At 43.0% G+C, this 17,528-nt stretch overlaps 1 protein-coding gene across 9 annotated transcripts in view; it reads right to left on the bottom strand.

Annotated features, from left to right (window-relative positions):
* Nucleotides 1-17,528, bottom strand: part of enah (ENAH actin regulator) — a 169,843-nt gene that overhangs the window by 47,752 nt on the left and 104,563 nt on the right. Inside the window, exon 1 of one of the 9 annotated variants that reach the window (XM_036581292.1) lies at nucleotides 14,472-15,275. The exons of the other annotated variants lie outside the window; for them this stretch is intronic. Coding sequence (XP_036437185.1) covers nucleotides 14,472-14,538 — 67 coding nt within the window. The 5' untranslated portion in view covers nucleotides 14,539-15,275. Of the gene's footprint in view, nucleotides 1-14,471; nucleotides 15,276-17,528 lie in introns of those variants that run through there. 9 annotated transcript variants of the gene reach the window in all.

The raw sequence follows: 17,528 nt of genomic DNA, 5'->3' as shown, positions 1-17,528 counted from the left end.
TGGCTAAAATAAGATCATAATTGGCTCTCATTTAACTAGTTACTATGCAGCTTATGAAGCTGTTTCAGGCTCTACAATTAGACTAAATCTACCTCAATGATGCACGCAGTCGTGCTTTGTTGCAGAAGTACTTATGTTCCCCATGACAGCTTTCGGCTACGTTCACATTACCCGGTTGAAGTTGCACTAATCCGATTTCAAATCCAACCTGAGCCACTTGAGCTACGTTCACATTACAAGCCTCACAGCTCAAATCCGATCTCTCTGACATGATGGTTCACACTCGTTTAGGTAAGTGGTTAAAATCTGTTATTAATGTGACGAACCAGCGTCCTGAAATGACCCGCATGAGCACATCCTACTCAGTAACGTCACGTGAATGAATCACGTTCATCATCAGCACAAACTAACGAGCAGAACGAGCTTCGCTGAGAAGATCATTAACTCTGATCAGCTCTCAGCTTCATTATTAGAGCGAGACGAAGGAGAAAAAGGTGAGATGAGCTGCTTTTCCACCGTTTACAGGCTTTAACTTCTGTTCGGCGCTGCTGCCGTGGTAACGCTGAATGATGGTCACGCGCAGTGGAAAAAAAGCACATGAATTCCGATCTGAGCGTCACATTAAGGTCGCATGGCCACGAATCGGATACGTATCTGATCTAGGACCACACATGCAAGGCTACGTTCACATTACCAGGTTGAAATGGCACAAATCTGATTTTTTACCCTAATGTGTCTCAGATCTGATGTTTTCAGGGCTGTGTGGACACAAATCTGATCTTTTCAAATCCGACCTGAGCCACTTTCATATGTGGTCCTAGGTTGGATACGTATCCGATTCATGGCCATGCGACCTTAATGTGACGCTCAGATCAGAATTCATGTGCTTTTTTTTCCCACTGCGCGTGACCATCATTCAGCGTTACCATGGCAACAGCGCCAAACAGAAGTTGAAGCCTGTAAACGGTGGAAAAGCAGCTCATCTCACCTTTTTCTCCTTCGTCTCGCTCTAATAATGAAGCTGAGAGCTGATCAGAGTTAATTATCTTCTCAGCGAAGCTCGTTCTGCTCGTTAGTTTGTGCTGATGATGAACGTGATTCATTCACGTGACGTTACTGAGTAGGATGAGCTCATGAAGATCATTTCAGGACGCCGGTTCATCACATTAATGACAGATTTGAATCACTTACCTAAACGAGTGTGAACCATCATATCAGAGAGATCGGATTTGAGCAAAAAACTGATCTAAATAATGAAACTTGTAACGTGAATGTAGCCTTAGCCAGTCGTGTTGCTATCAAACAAAAAAATAAGTGACATATTCACTTCACATCTACGGCTCCACTACTGAAAGGCTGCGGTGATTTGGTGTTTGGAGCATGTCGGAAAGCAGAGCCGGAGATACGAGGGGTAGCGGGGCTAATAAAAGCTGAACACGATCACAGGCCGGCCTTGTACCCCAACACCGGATCAATGCTGTATTGAACAGGTGAGAGAGGTCTGTGTACTGAGTCTGGAGGTGAGGCTCTTTCCACACTTCATTAGCAGACTACACGCGACCTCTGCCATTTCCTGTTTGGTCTCCTCACAATGTCGGACAAGGCCTCTTTGGGGGGAAAAAAGACCTCTGTGACCCTTGTACCTGTCGGAAAACACAAATACGGCCCAATAACACCTGCACAACAAGCCAGTGTTGGATCCCTCCACTGCTTCTTCTATTGGACCAGAGAGTGTCGACCTGGTTCTGGTTATGCTTGTGGGTTGATCATCTCATGAAGACTTTACCTGCTACAGAAGTAGCAACATCACTGCAGCACAGATGTAACAGTGCGGTATGCAACTAAACAATGGACCATGAGGTTAAAGTGCACAGTATTAGCTTTACTGCAACACCATTTACATTCATATTGGGTAAAACATACGAATCATAGTGCTTTTTTATAAACAGACCCAAATTCAGGGGACTATAAATGATCTGACAAATTAACAAATAAAAAAAGCAAACTAACATGTACACACAAAGAAAAACATCTTGATTGACACTTGGTTGACAATCCCCTGCAATCACTGACTGTCCAAATTCTGCAGCCCACAGTCATCACCGGACTCTGGCTATCTTCCCAGGTGATGCTCTGCCAGGCCTGTAAGGCCATTCTCAGGTCCTGATTGCTTTGGGGGCTTTTTGCTTTCAGGCTTGTTTTCACTACGTGGAATGCATGCTCAGTGGAGTTCAGCTCGGGTGACTCACTCTGCAATCAAGAACACTCCACTTCTCAGCCCCGAAACACTCCACAGCAGTGTGTTTCAGGTCACTGTCTTGATATAAGGTGAAGGCATTCGGTTGGATCTGAGCAATTTAGTGTATCTTGCTTCACAGCGTTAATAAAGACTGGGGTGATATTAGGCCACGTCATTAAATATCAGTAAATAACCCAATGACGACACTTCACAAGAGACAATTGTCGTTTTGGGAAAGAGAACTGACAGAGAACTAAACAGGACTCATTTAATTTTTGAACAGCTTGCACTGTTTTTCTCTTTTTACTGTTAAAACGAAATATTACAGGGCATTAATAATCCATAGGGCTACTGTAAGGAAACATTTCCATTATCTCTACTGCGTCTCCCAGAGAGCAGCGTTATGATCAACAATAATTTTTTTAACGAAAAATTTCATACTAATAGTAAATATTGCCCAGGGCTAGACGATAACCAGTTCCACAGTCAGTCATGTCCATGTCACCAAGTTTAGACTCTTTTTGTCTTTTTGTTTTGTCATTTTTCAGTTTTTGACATAATTTGAAAATGCCTGTTGGTCTTTACATTGTGCGTAAATTTCATGATGAACGGACCAAAACAAACGGCCCAAAACGACTCGGAAAAAACTCTGGTTCCATTGACTTACATTAAAAGTAAAGCAGGTTTTTTCCTTCTCCTGTAAAGTCACCATTTTGGAGATACGAGGTTTTCCTCCAACAACAGCGATAAGCTCTTTGATATCTGACGCTTACCAGCTGTTTCTATTGTGCTAAACTTTGAGGTAAAGCTGGTGTCGTCTTCCCTTTATGACAGTGTTTGACAAACTTGATCAGACTGATCTATTTAACAGTTTATCTTAATGACAACAGAACGACACAGCAGTCAAGAAACAACTAAGCAGTCAAATGTCCAATTAATTATGACCCCCTTGAATAAATAGGTTGTGCATAAAGAGATTCCTACACTCCTCACCTAAAGCAGATTAAAATCACTTTGCACTTCATCGGCTGTTCAATTCCAACATGCTGGAGCAAAGACCTAAATCAACAACTGTCAATGACCAAATACTTATGGACGCACACTGTATGGTGAAGAGCTTGCAAAGCTCCGAGTGAAATCCTCCCAAAAGACACAGATGCATACATTTATTGGATTAAGTGGGCTTGGACATGTAATCGGTTCTCATACTCTAGACTACACATGAGAATATTAAGTTCGAACTGAGCCATCTGGAAGAGCTACACACTAATCAACTCAGCTGTCTGATCTGAGCGCGCTCAGTTCAGCCGCATGTCTTTCCAATCCCATCAATACTCTTCTCCTTGTGTTCATCCACAGAAGGCAACTGTCAGAGCTCTCCGTAAACAGCGGCCCGCCGCAACGTTCAGCGAGTTTAAAGCACACCCGCAAACCTTAACGTCTGAATTGTTTTGCCGTGCGAGCAAATTGCTCTGCATTTTTCATCCACAGCGCAGAAACAAACACTACTCCCACGTCACAAGGTGACCACTAATTACCAAGCCCATTCGCGAACGGCAGACAACTAATGAGTCAGCAGAATCAGTTATTCCGGGCAGTCGCTCTCACTGAGCGCTAAAGATAAGTACTAACGTCTTGGTATTTGAACCGTTTTGTAAGGCCACGAGGTTGGAATGCCTATCGACACTGCAATGCTATATAAGCCACTTGCTCAACACAGACAAATGAGACAAGAGCACTCAGAGAATGGCCCAGATCCAAAAAGCACTCAGCCTCAGCTCTGATGGGTACCACTCTTCCATCACGTCAGTGTGGCAGGCTTCCACTATTAGATCACAGCGGATCAAAATACTTCTTTTGTGCTTTACGTCCATCTTTACACTGTGTCTTTGAAAAAACAATATTAAAAAAGAAACTGCAACTCGTATGAGCCAAACAACGACACCGAACCACAAATTAAACCTACAGTTGCCTTAAGACCAAAAATCGCGGCATTTCATTCGCAAAAGCTCAAATCTTTGACTAGAATAAGTGAAAAACGCATCAGGAAATAACGACAAAATGCACTCAAGGCTCCTTAACCGGGAAAAAAAAAAAGAAAAAATTCATACATGAGAGGAAGGAGACGCCCAGCCTCTTCTGACAGCAGATGTAGCGTAGCAGTCCATCCTGGCAGTCTTTAGGAGTTGCATTGGCAAGTGTGCTCGCAGCACTAGCATTAGCCCCCAAACCACCCTTCAATGGCATCAAGCGACCTCAGGGAGAGTAGCATGGTGTCCAAACTATCCCGTCCTGGTAATGCGAGGCTGGTAGGCAGGCTCTGCGCTGTGACGTTGAACGTTTACTGAGCAGGATGCGGGCTGCTCGTCGCACTTTCCGGCCCTGATCAATTATTCATGGCTGGACTGGCGAAGGGCAAAATACTGCCGCCCTTCAAATCAGATCAGCCGTGCTGCCTTTGGCCACTGGTAGGATGTTTTTACAGAGGTTAACCCATTCTTGGCCAAACAGAGAGAGCGAGAGAGACAGAGAGACAGAGAGAGATTGAAGAAAAGGAGGAAAAAAAAATACGTGACTAATATAACAGTTATTTCTCATGTCGTGCAGTATCCTGTAAAGCAGTGTTACGTTCCTAGGCTTCATCGGTTTGACTGAATTCATGAGTTTATCATATTATCCTTTTAATATTTTCATTTATTAGAAGTTCTTTCACAACGATACCCAGCATGCAATATGCAATTACATCAACCAACCAGTGGAATTCCCTACGGTGTCAACCAATCCTGACTGCAAGGACTGATCTGTAGGCTAATAAATACAAGCAAGCTAGAATTAGAGAAACTTTAACATCAGCTATTGAACGAAATGTTAAAGAAAACAGTGATTTTATCTTTATTCAGCACAAAATGGATGATAAAAATGAGTTCATGTACAGTTTAGACCAGGGGTGTCAAACTCAAACACTAAAAGGGCCATATTAAAATAATCTCAGCAAATCTGTGAGCCGGCTGTGTTTATTTCGCTTTTTACTTAACATTTTGCTGTGACCCAAACGGACCATTGTTTATTCTAAATATGCCAAAACTACAACAGCAAAACAGGCACTGAAAACTTATTCAAAAATAATTCTAAATAAAAATGAATTGTTTTACATAGCTTTGATTGAACTAGACACCAGACATCTCTTCTTTTTCTGTAACATCTCTTCTTTTTCTGTAACATCTCTTCTTTTTCTGGGGGTCAGAAGCATAGATATAAATACCTAGACGCCGCGTTGGGCCCAGCCATTCACGTCAATGGTGACGCCATTATGGGGTGGTGAACATCGCTGCTGGACCGTATTCAGTACCATTACAAAGCGTTTAAGAAAGAAACTGTCCAAAATTACACTATTCCAAGAATATTACACTCAGAAAGTGGGATAGGATTATATAACGGAGGGAACGCAGTGATCCACACTCATGTCTGTGTGATGTTTATGTAGATATGGTCGTGTGGTTGGTGAAGCACAGAGAACCTGTTGATGTGATTGTTTTTCCTCTGGTTTTATATGAAGCTTATTTCATTTAATAGTCTATTCAGGGGGTCTTAACTTGATGTAGTAGTTATTTATTTACAGTGATGGTTAAAGCTTCGTAGCGGTAAGTTATAATTCCTTAATCTGTGTAGATATTCATAATAGATTAACTTCAGAACCTTCTCACACTAACCTGAAGTCAGATTCTTATTTGCCAGCTTCTTACTTGAATTTTCCTGTTTCACCTTAAATGGTGCAGCTTCAGGCACCAGAAAGTGACTGATGCACCATTTATGGTGCAGACTGAATACTTTCCTGCTGGTGTGGACGGCTAATTAGCACGATCAGTTATTAAAGTAATAAAAGCTACCGAGAGCAGATCCATGCAGCCTAGATTAATCACTGTCTGAGAATTATAACAAAACAGATTTGGTGAAAATCGGTTGAGTAATAAGGAAGTTGTGGCTGATTTAATCCTGAGACTCATCGTCTCTCAATACAAGTGAATTTGTTCAAAAGTGGATCTTGACCTCTCCAACATGGCGGACGCGCAGACGTATCGCCCCCATATAGATAACACAGCCTCTAGGTATGTATATATATGGTCAGAACGCACACTGTTGCAGTGCATGATAGGGACTGTGGCGCATCTCAGGGTGAAACAGGCTAATAATAATAATAATAATAATGAGAAATTAAAATAATTTCATGGGCTGAATACGACTGTGTCGCGGGCCTGACTTGGCCCACAGGCCATGGGGTTTAGACAAAAAAACCAAACTCAAGAAGGTATCTAGATAGGCAGAGAGCTACCTTGCTAACTTTTAGCTTGTTCTCCTCATTCCTTTCATTAGAGTAATCCATTCTCTCCACTGTGATGATGACTAAGACAGCTGCTACAGTTATAAGGCTGTAATAAAATATTTGGCTTCATAGCATTAATGTAACCTATTCACCAGCTGACAAAAAAAACATTCCAAAACATTCCACCCCCTAAAAAAGCTGTAGTTTTTGAAAAGAGGGATTCATCAGTCTTTAAAGGTAGAAACCTCACCGCTGCAGGATGCGAGTAAGCATGTTTATAACAGATTTACAGACGGTTATGTTTAATACTGCCAGATTGTGTCAGCATGAATGATCGATTTTTTAGCAAATGGTGTCCTAATCAATGAAGCGCAATAGTTTCAGTGGATTACATCACTACAGATCCAGGAAGAGAAATATCGAATCAATCGTTTTCGGCGAAATGAGACTTTCCCCCATGGGGCCGTCGAACTCCTCCAGCCAAAAACAGTCCAGGGTCAACTGGCGCAGTTCTGCGTGCACAAAAGAGCAGCTGAAAACTCCACAGATGGACTTGAAATCAAGCAACTTAACCACAGCCTGGGTTTGTGTCTGTGGGGGACAAAGATGAAGTGAAAGGATAAAGTGAACTTAAATCAACTTTCTTCACCCATCAGGAGGACCTCACTCACAAGTGGTGATGGGAATAAACAGACAGGGTGTTATTTTGTGCACATTTTGTTCAAAAGTGGCCAATTACAAGTCCAGGAAAGGCAATAACAGTGATTTTGGGAGGCAAGACGTCCTCATATTCCCTCTGAAAGAGCTCTCCTTCTCGACCTCCAAAAAGCTGTCGCAAGGAAGCTTCTGTCAAACTGAAAAGATCCATTATTTAACGTTTCCAGACTGTAGTACGTTACATGACATGACATTTTGTACAAATGGAGACAAAAAAATCTAAAAATATAATCCTTAAAAGGGCAGATCTTTAACAATACTGCGTCAATGGTTGTAAAAGTTCTGACACTTTTCTGAGGCAGAAATAAAGATATTTTAAAGGGCCCCAATCATGGAAAACCGACCTTTTCTTGCCTTTTTGCAATAAGAGTTTGTAAACACTCAAAACATACCGTTTACTCTGCTGTCCCTACAGTTTATATATGTAAACTAAGCTGTAAAATCACCCCATTCTGAATTATTTGTTGTGAGGTCACAAAAAAACAACTCAGTTACATATATCAGCCTAGTAGCCTTCACACTGAAGTTATAAGGTGTGTTTCAGCTTGATCTGCTTTTTGAATGAGGAACAATGAAGCGCAGCCAATCAGAGCAGATGTCACTTACATATCCCTGCCGTCGGAAAAAACCTTGTATCTCCATTTTTCAGTTTGTGACATAATCTAAAGTGCTTGTTGTCCTTTACACTGTGTGTAAATTTCATGATGAATGGACCAAAAAAAGCAGCCCAAAATTACTTGGAAAAAAGTCTGGTTCCATTGACTTACATTAAAAGTAAAGTAGGTTTTTTCCTTCTCCTGTAAAGTTTTATTTTGGAGGTTTTGTTCTGACAACAGCGAAATATCAGTCATAAGTACACAGTAAGAAAAAATAGCCTGGGATTATCAGAGGCTGGAAAACGGTCATCTAAAAATGAACTATGACTCTTTTTGGTATGTACTGTTAGAAATAAAGGTTCTGTTCAGGTACATTCTTCGTTCATCAAGGTACTAACAATGTAAACGTTCCCTCAAAGGGACAACAGTGGTTTTAAGGTCCGACTATGAACCTTAATAAGTTTTTCCAGGTAAAAAGTTCATATTTGTACATTTTCATAATCTAATGTTTTCAAAACAGAACACACACACACACACACACACACCATCTAAACCGCTTATCCTTCTGGATCACGGTGGGGTGCTGGAGCCTATCCCAGCTGTCACTGGAGCTGAAGGCTAAAACAGAACAGTAAAATAAAAGCCTGGAGACGAGACGGGGTGTGTGGAGTCAGTACAGCTTAGAACATATCATTTCAGTGGATTATGGTTCAGTTATGTTCCCTGACTAAAGGTACTGAGATGGACCCTTGACGGGAACCACCCCAGTGACAAGAGGGGTCCTGCTCCAGTGACAGTTTAGCACCTTTGTTTCTGAGAGTGTATAACCAGTCAAAAGTCATAAGTTGACATCAGAGGAAAGAAAATAAGCTAAGCCTCGTATGACCTGATAGTGAATTGTCTAGCATCAGTGCTAACGGAGTCTCTGATCTAAAACTTGCTTCCGAGACTCGAACGGTGGGCGGCTACAGACTGATTTATGACAACCACGGAGAGAGTGTTAATTCTCCCAAGTGTTACACAACAAATCAGGGAGACAGTAACACCTTCTGGCTCACCATCTCATTACCACACCCTTAGGCTGTCACACAGCAAGTACTACATGCAAATGAGTCCCGAATTGCTCGTATGAATCTCACATTTTAGCGCTCAAAACTTGCAGGCTTGCCTTCCGATTCATTCCACTGTGAATGCGGTGACTGGGATGTTAATGGAGAGTGAAATTTCAAGGCGATTACATGGACAGGCTGAGGTCGGATCTCACTGGCTGTGTTTTATACTCTATACTGATTAATTGATTTCTTTATTCATGCTGAGATACACTACTTGTCCACACCTGCTTAAGTGGGGGTTACACTACACGACTTTCACCCTGATTTTAGCCCCGATTCTCGGTCTGGCCGAGTCTGTGCCGGTCGGCTCTAGTCTGCAGATTTTTGGGTCAGTCAGAGTCGACAGTTGGAGGGACAATCGAGTCGTGTGTGAGGGGCGCAAACCCGCGTTTCAGACCAGCTGGAGTTCATCAAACGTCTTATTTTTTTCAACCCAACTTTGAGTTGTTGACCATTTTACACTCAGACTCTTCCAACAGCCAATGAAAACAGAGTGTTAAAGAAGAAAATACGGGGCTCCCGAGTGGGGCAACCATCTAAGCGTTGGCCCTATGATCAGGAGATCGCGAGTTCGATCCCTGGTGATGCTAGAGCCGTCCGTAGCCGGGAGTCCTAGAGAGCACAATTGGCCTCGCTCTCTCTGGGTGGGTGGGATGGCCCCTCCTTCTCCCCCCATCACTCAGCGCGATGCTAGTCAGCGCAGGCGTCTGTTAGTTGACGTAACAGATCTGGCGGTTGGCGCTTTCCTCCGAGCGCGTTTGGCTGTCCAGTGACGTTACGTGAGCGGCAGTTCGAAAAGAAACGGTGGCGCTTCACAGGTCTCGGAGGAAGCCTGTGTTAGCCTTTACCCTCCTAGCGTTGATAGCATCGTGTGATTGGGGGAGTCCTAACTAGCGGGTGGAATTGGAGACGACTAAATTGGGGAGAAAAATCGGGTAAAAATTAAAAGAAGAAGAAAATACAGCAAGTAAACAAAAAAAAAAATGGCGAAAAGTCTCTCACGTGTGGAGCGAAGCCTTTTAATGAGCTGTGTTTGAGGCACAATTGAGTTTATGTACGTTTGAAACCATCCATGATCCTCACTTAAACACGTTTACCTGCTGCTTCTTTACTGTATCAGCGCAAACGGCAGAGAAAACAGCAGCAGCAGCTCCACGTTTGTTTATTCGGGTCTAACGGTAACGGGAGAACGCGAGAGTTTGTGAGAGTTCGGCGAGTTCTGTTTGGTTCAGCAGCAGCTGAAAAGTTTAGTGTGTGATTCCCAATATTTCAGTCGCCCAAAAACAATCTGCAAAGAACATCTGTCTAAGCAACAGGTGCACCTTAAAGCAGCTGAACTCACTATTTAGAAGGGCGTCATCTTACTTTGACATACAGTCTAAATACACAAAAGACATTTCCATCTAAATTTAAATGCAAACAAAATCAAGGGCAATTATAAATAAAGTCGATGCCTATGTATGAAATTATTTCCAAAACAAAATAAAATAAATATAAAGCCCCTGTCTACCCATTTTCATCATCATCTTCTAACTATTATCTATGTTATCTATGGTTTTTGTGTTCTTTTTTCTATGTACTGACAGAGAAACGATGCTTTGGACTTTTCTATTGAGAGATTTTTTAAATGACTTTTTTCTGCTGTTTTCTTCTGTTCGGTTTGAGTTGGACGGGACTAAATTTGGTGCAGGTGACGTCAGATCTGCCAAGGTACCAATCGGAGTCAGTGGTATGTATACGTCAGCTACTCTCGTTCCTCTTATAAAGTGACTGCTGTCCTGCTGCTCTGATTTCCAACCAAAACTCCCAGCAAGTAGGTTATTTACACTTTTCTAAATGTAGCTGTTGCTGTTATAAAGGTTTATTACACCTTTGTTTGTACCATAGCTAGACGCTGCCTCCCACTTGCGTTAGCCACCTGTTGCAGAATCCTACTACAGCTGATTAACTTCATTTACGAGACCTTGATAGTTTGTAGTCCAACTTAACTGTGGGAATAAAATGAGACGTTAGCTAGGGTTACGTTAGCTACCTCCACCTAACAAAGCTCACAGTGCTGTATTTTACCAGCATGGCACACAGTAAGGCACACGAGACACTTCCCCGCGGTGTCCCCACAGCGAACGTATAGGTTATGGATATAACGTTAATGCAGAGTGTTCAAATACCGGACATGACACGTCCGTGATCTACCGGTCATAAGATGAAAGCCTGAGTTCTCCAACATTAGCTGCATAAATATAAACAGATTTTAAAATGACCATTACACAGCTTGCTCTCCATCTTGCACTTTTTTAGTTGTAATTCAATGACCGGTTGAGAAGAGTAAGGGGGTCTAAAGGGGCTCTTGTTCCTCAAAATCAATCCCATAGGTGTTGAACCCTGATTCTGCCTGCTGTGTGACATCTTCAGCATCATTAGCCATATCGCCTACTACTGCCACGGATAAACACACATATATAAATAAACATTTACACACATATGCATTCACCTACACACACACACAGGATCTGGGAGACCTACACGAACCACGGAGAGGGAGAACCAACATGCGCGGAGTGACCAAACAGCCACGATTGTGGACATTCAGCGAGCAGTTATGCCCTCCACGAGTCATCCTGTTAGTGCCTAGCACTGGCACAAGGCTGTACGACGCAGGACTACATGTATGTAGACGACAGCTGCCCTTAACACCACGTCAACATCACCAAAGACTGCAATGGTGTCGTGCCAGACCGTCATGGAGTGACGCTTTTGTCTTGGTGGAGACATCCAACGGGTCCGTGTGTGGAGGCACTGTGGTCAGCGCCAAGATGAACGGTTTGTCACGTGTCATGTCCAGAAGGCCTGGTGTCATGATCACCTTTTGGTCTTCATTACAGACACTTCGACAGCCCAACGTTACGTTAATGAGCTCCAGCAATGGCCCTACCTTTTCTGAACGCGCACTCCGGTGCGCTATTCCAACAGGAAAAAGCTCGTCACACTGTTGCCGTCTCGAGAGCTCGCCTCGAAGACACAGATATCAAGCCATGGCCAGCCGCATCGCCAGACCTATCCCCAACTGAAAATGTGTGAGATGCTACTGGACACGCTATCAGCACTCCACCCCACCGCGAAATCTGCAGGAACTGCGTGAGAATGTTAAAGCTGCATGGGACGGATTATCGCAGGACACCATTAGGAACCTCTACAACTCCATGCCACACTGAGAGACACTACTTCTGTGAGTGTAGCTCAATAAATATCACCCATATCAGTCTAAGTTTTTAATCATTTATCATTCCTGGTCACCTTTATCTTCCTTCCGAACAGCATTGCAATTACACACAGTATCAAACAAAGTGGGGGTAAAAATCCAGACTGAACCTTCTTATATTCTGTGCTACTATTTTTATTTGGACAAACCTCTGTCTCAACGTACCAACAGATATTTGCATGTTTGTCACATGAACATGAATGATGGATGCTGCTATGTACATGGAGACTGACTGTCTGCCTTCAGAGACGTCTCGCAGCGTAGGCGTCTAGAGAATCTCCTGTGACAGAGACAGAACCATAGGATACACATTCTACACCCCAATACCGCACATAACTCGGGTCTTTTTCTGGGCTACAGGGGGGAGACATTGAGTCTGGCAAGCATCAGCACTGATGTCATCCTCTACCGAAAAAGCTGGTAAGGTTCTAATTACTGCCCTGAACAACAACAGCTCATTTCATCCATCCCCACCTGAGAGACCATGACCGTTCAGGACAAGTCAACAAAACCCTGCCGCGGGGTCAACTGCTGTGGGCATAAGGTGCCATTGTGGTTTCTCTGGGTCTGGACACTGATGTTAAATAAGGCACCACCTGATCCTGCCACAGCTCCGGGGAGGGTAAACGGGAGGGGAGAAGGGGTGCTGATGCAAAGTCACCTAATAAAAGAAGCTCTGCTTAGGAACAGTGCTGCTGAAAACCGCCCCCAAGAAAAGAAAACATTTCATTTTGTGGGTCAAAGGTGCCCCATGGCAGGCTGTCTGCAGAGAACAGAAAATAACCACTCTTACTCTCAAATTTCTGAACACAGCCCAGCCTAGCAGCAGCAATCTGCATATGGCTATACTTTACATAAGCTATGCTCATTATAGTGCGCATAGCAGGGCTGAAAGACCAAATATTCTCATATCAAAACCATGATTTGATTTTCAAATTGCAAGAGCTGGAATTTTTATTATAGCCTACATTGTCAACAACGTTGTCTGGAGTTTTATGGGGAAATTTAACCTACTAACACAGAGCTTGGGAACTGCTTACAGATTAATCAGACCAAACACCCACGTTCTGTGAACAACATGACAGCCTGGTGTTCAGCGTTCAATTCTGAAGCCAGAAATAGAAAAAAAAAAAAAAAGTTGTATTTCCATTTTTGTTCTTTTTCATTTCTTAGCATTGTTTAAAAATACCAGGTGCCAAAATTAACGACAAATCGACCAAAAGAACCAAAATGACTTTGCATAAAATCATGTTCAATTAACTTCCATTAAAACATTTGCATTTATGGGGCATTTGGCAGACACTTTTATCCAGAGTGACTTGCAATCTTGATGATTTTTACACAGGTAGGTGAAGGTAGCGTTAGGAGTCTTGCCCAAGGACTCTTATTGGTGTAGTGTAGGGTTCTTAACCAGGTGGGGGTTTGAACCCCAGTCTACAGCATAGAAGGCAGAGGTGATACCCACTACATTATACCAACCACTATTAAAAGTAAAGGGTGTTCATTCCTCCTCTTGTAAAGGTCTGTTACAACAACAACAATGCGCTAATCTTCATGGCCAAAAAACAACCTTAGGCCTTAATTTGTAGAAAATAACCTCAATTTCGTCACAATATTGGTCAGAAAAAGTTCTACATTTTCCCCCAAATTGTTCAGCCCTAGACCACTACACAGTAAAACAGCATTCCACAAAGCAGTGCTACAGCAAATTCAACAATAAAAGTTGCTGAACCAGAAGAAAAATGGTCAGAAAAGTGTAGAGTTTACTTTTTCTGGCCATGGAAAGTCGAGAATTTGGAAAACGGAATAGGGCCTAAAATGCATGGCATAAGCAAGATTCTGCGAGAGAGCGTCCATGCTCTGAAGAGCAGAATGTCTGACTCAGCACACAGTTAAATCAAACAAACATCGACCGAAGACGAGAGACAGAGACGGAGACAAAGCGACAGGGAGACGAGGAGAAAACAGAAAGAAAGGGGAGGAAAGTGTCTCAGCGTTCAGCGTCTCAGAGCTCAAAGTTAGTTTGGTAAAACACCACACAGATTGAACTGTAGTACTTAGTCAGATCTGAAAAACATCCATCAACTAAGCATGTGTTTAGGATGCCACACAGACTTTCACTTAATTCTGCTATAAGATTATAAAAGAGTTCGGAAATTATGTTAAGAAGGTCTTATTAAGCAAAAGAGGGCTAACTTTCTCCTCTCAGCCCCCGTCCCACACTCACTCCTCAAGATGATCTTGGCATGGCTGATCTTTTGCTGCTGGAAGCGGCTCACTCGGGGGGCAGGCATGATGGGGCAGCTGCCTCAGCTGTGGTCCTCTCCCTGAAAACTTCCTGCCTCCTGTCCTTCTAATAGAAGCAAGGTAGAAAATGTGTAGCTTCACAGCAGACCACCTCGGTCAGAACCGAAGACCACTATAATTAAGCTCAGTCCCTTCAAAAACAAGACCACCTCCAGCTCAGTGGGAGACCAGGCTGCACTAAACTTCACTCAGCTGTTTCGACACAGGGGAAGAACCGAGGAACACCCAGCGATGAGACACTGTGGGTCCGAGGAGCATGATCTCATCAATAAAGAGTTTACCCAGTGACGTCACTTCCCCTCATCACTTTCTCAAAATGGTCTGTTGCTGCAATCGAGATCATGTGGTGGTCCAGAAACAAACACATGCCAGACGCAGGGTACCCTATACCCACCTACACCCCCTCTTTATGAAGCCAGATTAAGCACCCCAAGCCAGAAAAAACACACTCTTTTTGGCTCAGGAATGCTGGGGGTCTCTAAGTGACCACCCATCAACCTCTTCTTGAAGGGACGGTACTTCTTAACTTCGAAAGGTCCCTTACGAAGGGAAACTGGACAAACACCTGTCTCCAGATCTCGTAAAATGTGAGAACGACCTTCACTTAGACTTCTAGACACAGCAGGGCTCTGAAGCGACACGGTAGGCCACGGTGATGGTCTATGTGTCTCGGCGCAGATGAGGTCATGCCGTCCCACACATTTGACCCTTATTCTCTCTGTCGACAGGTCATCACAACAGAGTATTTATACCTCAAAAGAAGGCACATCAATCTAACTCCTGACACATGACGGCTTGTGTAGCTGTGGTTGAGGCAGAAGGCTATATGCAAGCCAGTGACCAGGTCCTAAAAATAAGAATCTCAGTAAGGTGTTGATCTTCAGCTGTGGGCTTTAAAGCCTGCTGAGTAAGCATCATTCAACAGCTCCTTAAAGGGGCATTTGAGCCTAAAACTAGTGTTTACTGTATTATTTGTTGTGTCGTGTGGTTTTCTGTAGCGCATTATACTCTTTAGCCTCATCAATTTGACAGAATCCACAATTTTATACATTGTTTTCATGTTTTCGTTGATCAGTGTTCTTTCACTACAATGCTCAGCATGTGTGATGCAAGAACATCAACCAACCCTGTGGTGCCAACTAATCCTGACTGCTGCCCTAACCATTAATCTGTAGTCTAATAAATGCATCCAAATTATCAAGTGTATCATCAAGTGTAACTCTTATCTTGGTCAGAAAACAAATTTGCTAAATAAACAGCAATTCTATATTTATTCAGTACAAAATGGACACCAAAGAGAAGAATTTTAAAAGAGACAAAAACCGAGGTAACGTATCTAGACAGCCAGGCAGCTAACCTTGCAAACCTAGATTGTTGCCCTCCTTTGGCTGCAATAGGATATTCAGAATCCTGGCAGTAACATTAACCCTATGATTTCCCTCTGCATTAACCAGGTAACCAAGATGGTGGGGGGCTATAAGACACCCCCTCTCATCTAAAGACAATTTCACAGTTTTTAGTCAGAGACTAAAGACTGGGGATCTTGCAGGGTCACTATTTGGAAAGCTGTAACTACAGTTTTGAGTTTACTTCCCATCATGCAGCTGGTGGGAATTCATAAGCAGATAAACGCTGTTCCTTCCACTATATAGTGATACAGATGGGAATATACAGAACTGTATATTCTGGCAGATCATCAACCAGTATTTTTTAAAAATAACCTGTAAAATGTGGTTACTTTTTTATTTACAATAAAGATTTACACATCAACACAACATGCAGCGATTCAGCATCGTTGATTGGATGACCATAAAAAACAAATAAAATAAGAAACGAGTGTAACAGAATGCAAAAAAAGCAAAAAAACTTCAGTAATGCTGTTCTTAAAGTCATCTGCACACTGTCTTACATCACTGTTACACTCAGTGAACCTGAAATATTAAAACAGCCAGTTTACATTTTTAAGTCAAGATGATTTTTGTTTTAAAGTGGCTCTCACACATGCTCTCTCTCTCTCTCTCTCTCTCTCTCTCTCTCTCTCTCTCTCTCTAAGACTTAAAACTTCCGATAATATTAAACACGGTTGATTTTGTCGCAGCGTCAAGACGAGAAAAAGACTGACTTAAGACGGCCGCCCTGACCGCCTCACACTAAACGACCGAGATGACGCGAGTGCGACACAACTCTAATAAGACTCTCATGATTTTATTCCGACACTGGAAATTCGTCTGCGACAGTGAAATCGCTCGACAAGTCGTTTGGTGTAAGGCCGCCATAAACCAGATGCACTTCTTTAAAGTTCCTTTCACCTTCAAGATACATCATCAACTGGAAAATCTCTCTAGGAGCTACTGCAGCACTGCTGTAGGAGGTACGATTAGGCATATTTACAGCAGATAGGAAGGGTTAAAATATTTCATTTTGGCCAGAGTTTCCCTTCAACCATTTCCTAAGCAGAACTGAGGAAAAAACCATGCATAACTGTCCAAACTCACTCTCAAACTCTCTCTCCTTTCTGTTCCAGGTGCTCGCTCACTCACTCTAGCTTTTTCCCATATTAGGGAAAACAATGTAGCCAGACCATGAGTAATAAGACACTCAGGGTGACCTGAGCTGAGGGGGGGTCTTAGCTGAATTTCCACAAACCCAGGTCCCGCTTTAGCGGGCCAGTGTCTTAAGGTGAAACGGTTGTGACATTCCACAATGTGAGAATGCACACATCGGTGGTTAAGCTCAGGTATTGAAGAGATCAACCTACATGTTTCACTGACATCTGACATCAGTACTTCAAGGAACTTCTCATCCCAGTGGGAAACCGCAAACACCTGCTCATCTGCGTCAAACAGATCGCTCTTTTGTTCGCGTATTCTTTAACCAGCCAATTCAGGGGAGAAGAAGGGCTGGGAGCTCACAATAGCTCGATTCAGGCTACCTGACAACAAAGTGCGTTCATATAAAACTCAGAGCTGCCTTCAGG

The sequence above is a fragment of the Colossoma macropomum genome, unplaced genomic scaffold (assembly GCF_904425465.1).
Source record: "Colossoma macropomum unplaced genomic scaffold, Colossoma_macropomum, whole genome shotgun sequence".
NCBI classification, from domain to species: Eukaryota; Metazoa; Chordata; class Actinopteri; order Characiformes; family Serrasalmidae; genus Colossoma; species Colossoma macropomum.
This window is presented reverse-complemented; position numbering and strand designations above follow the sequence as displayed.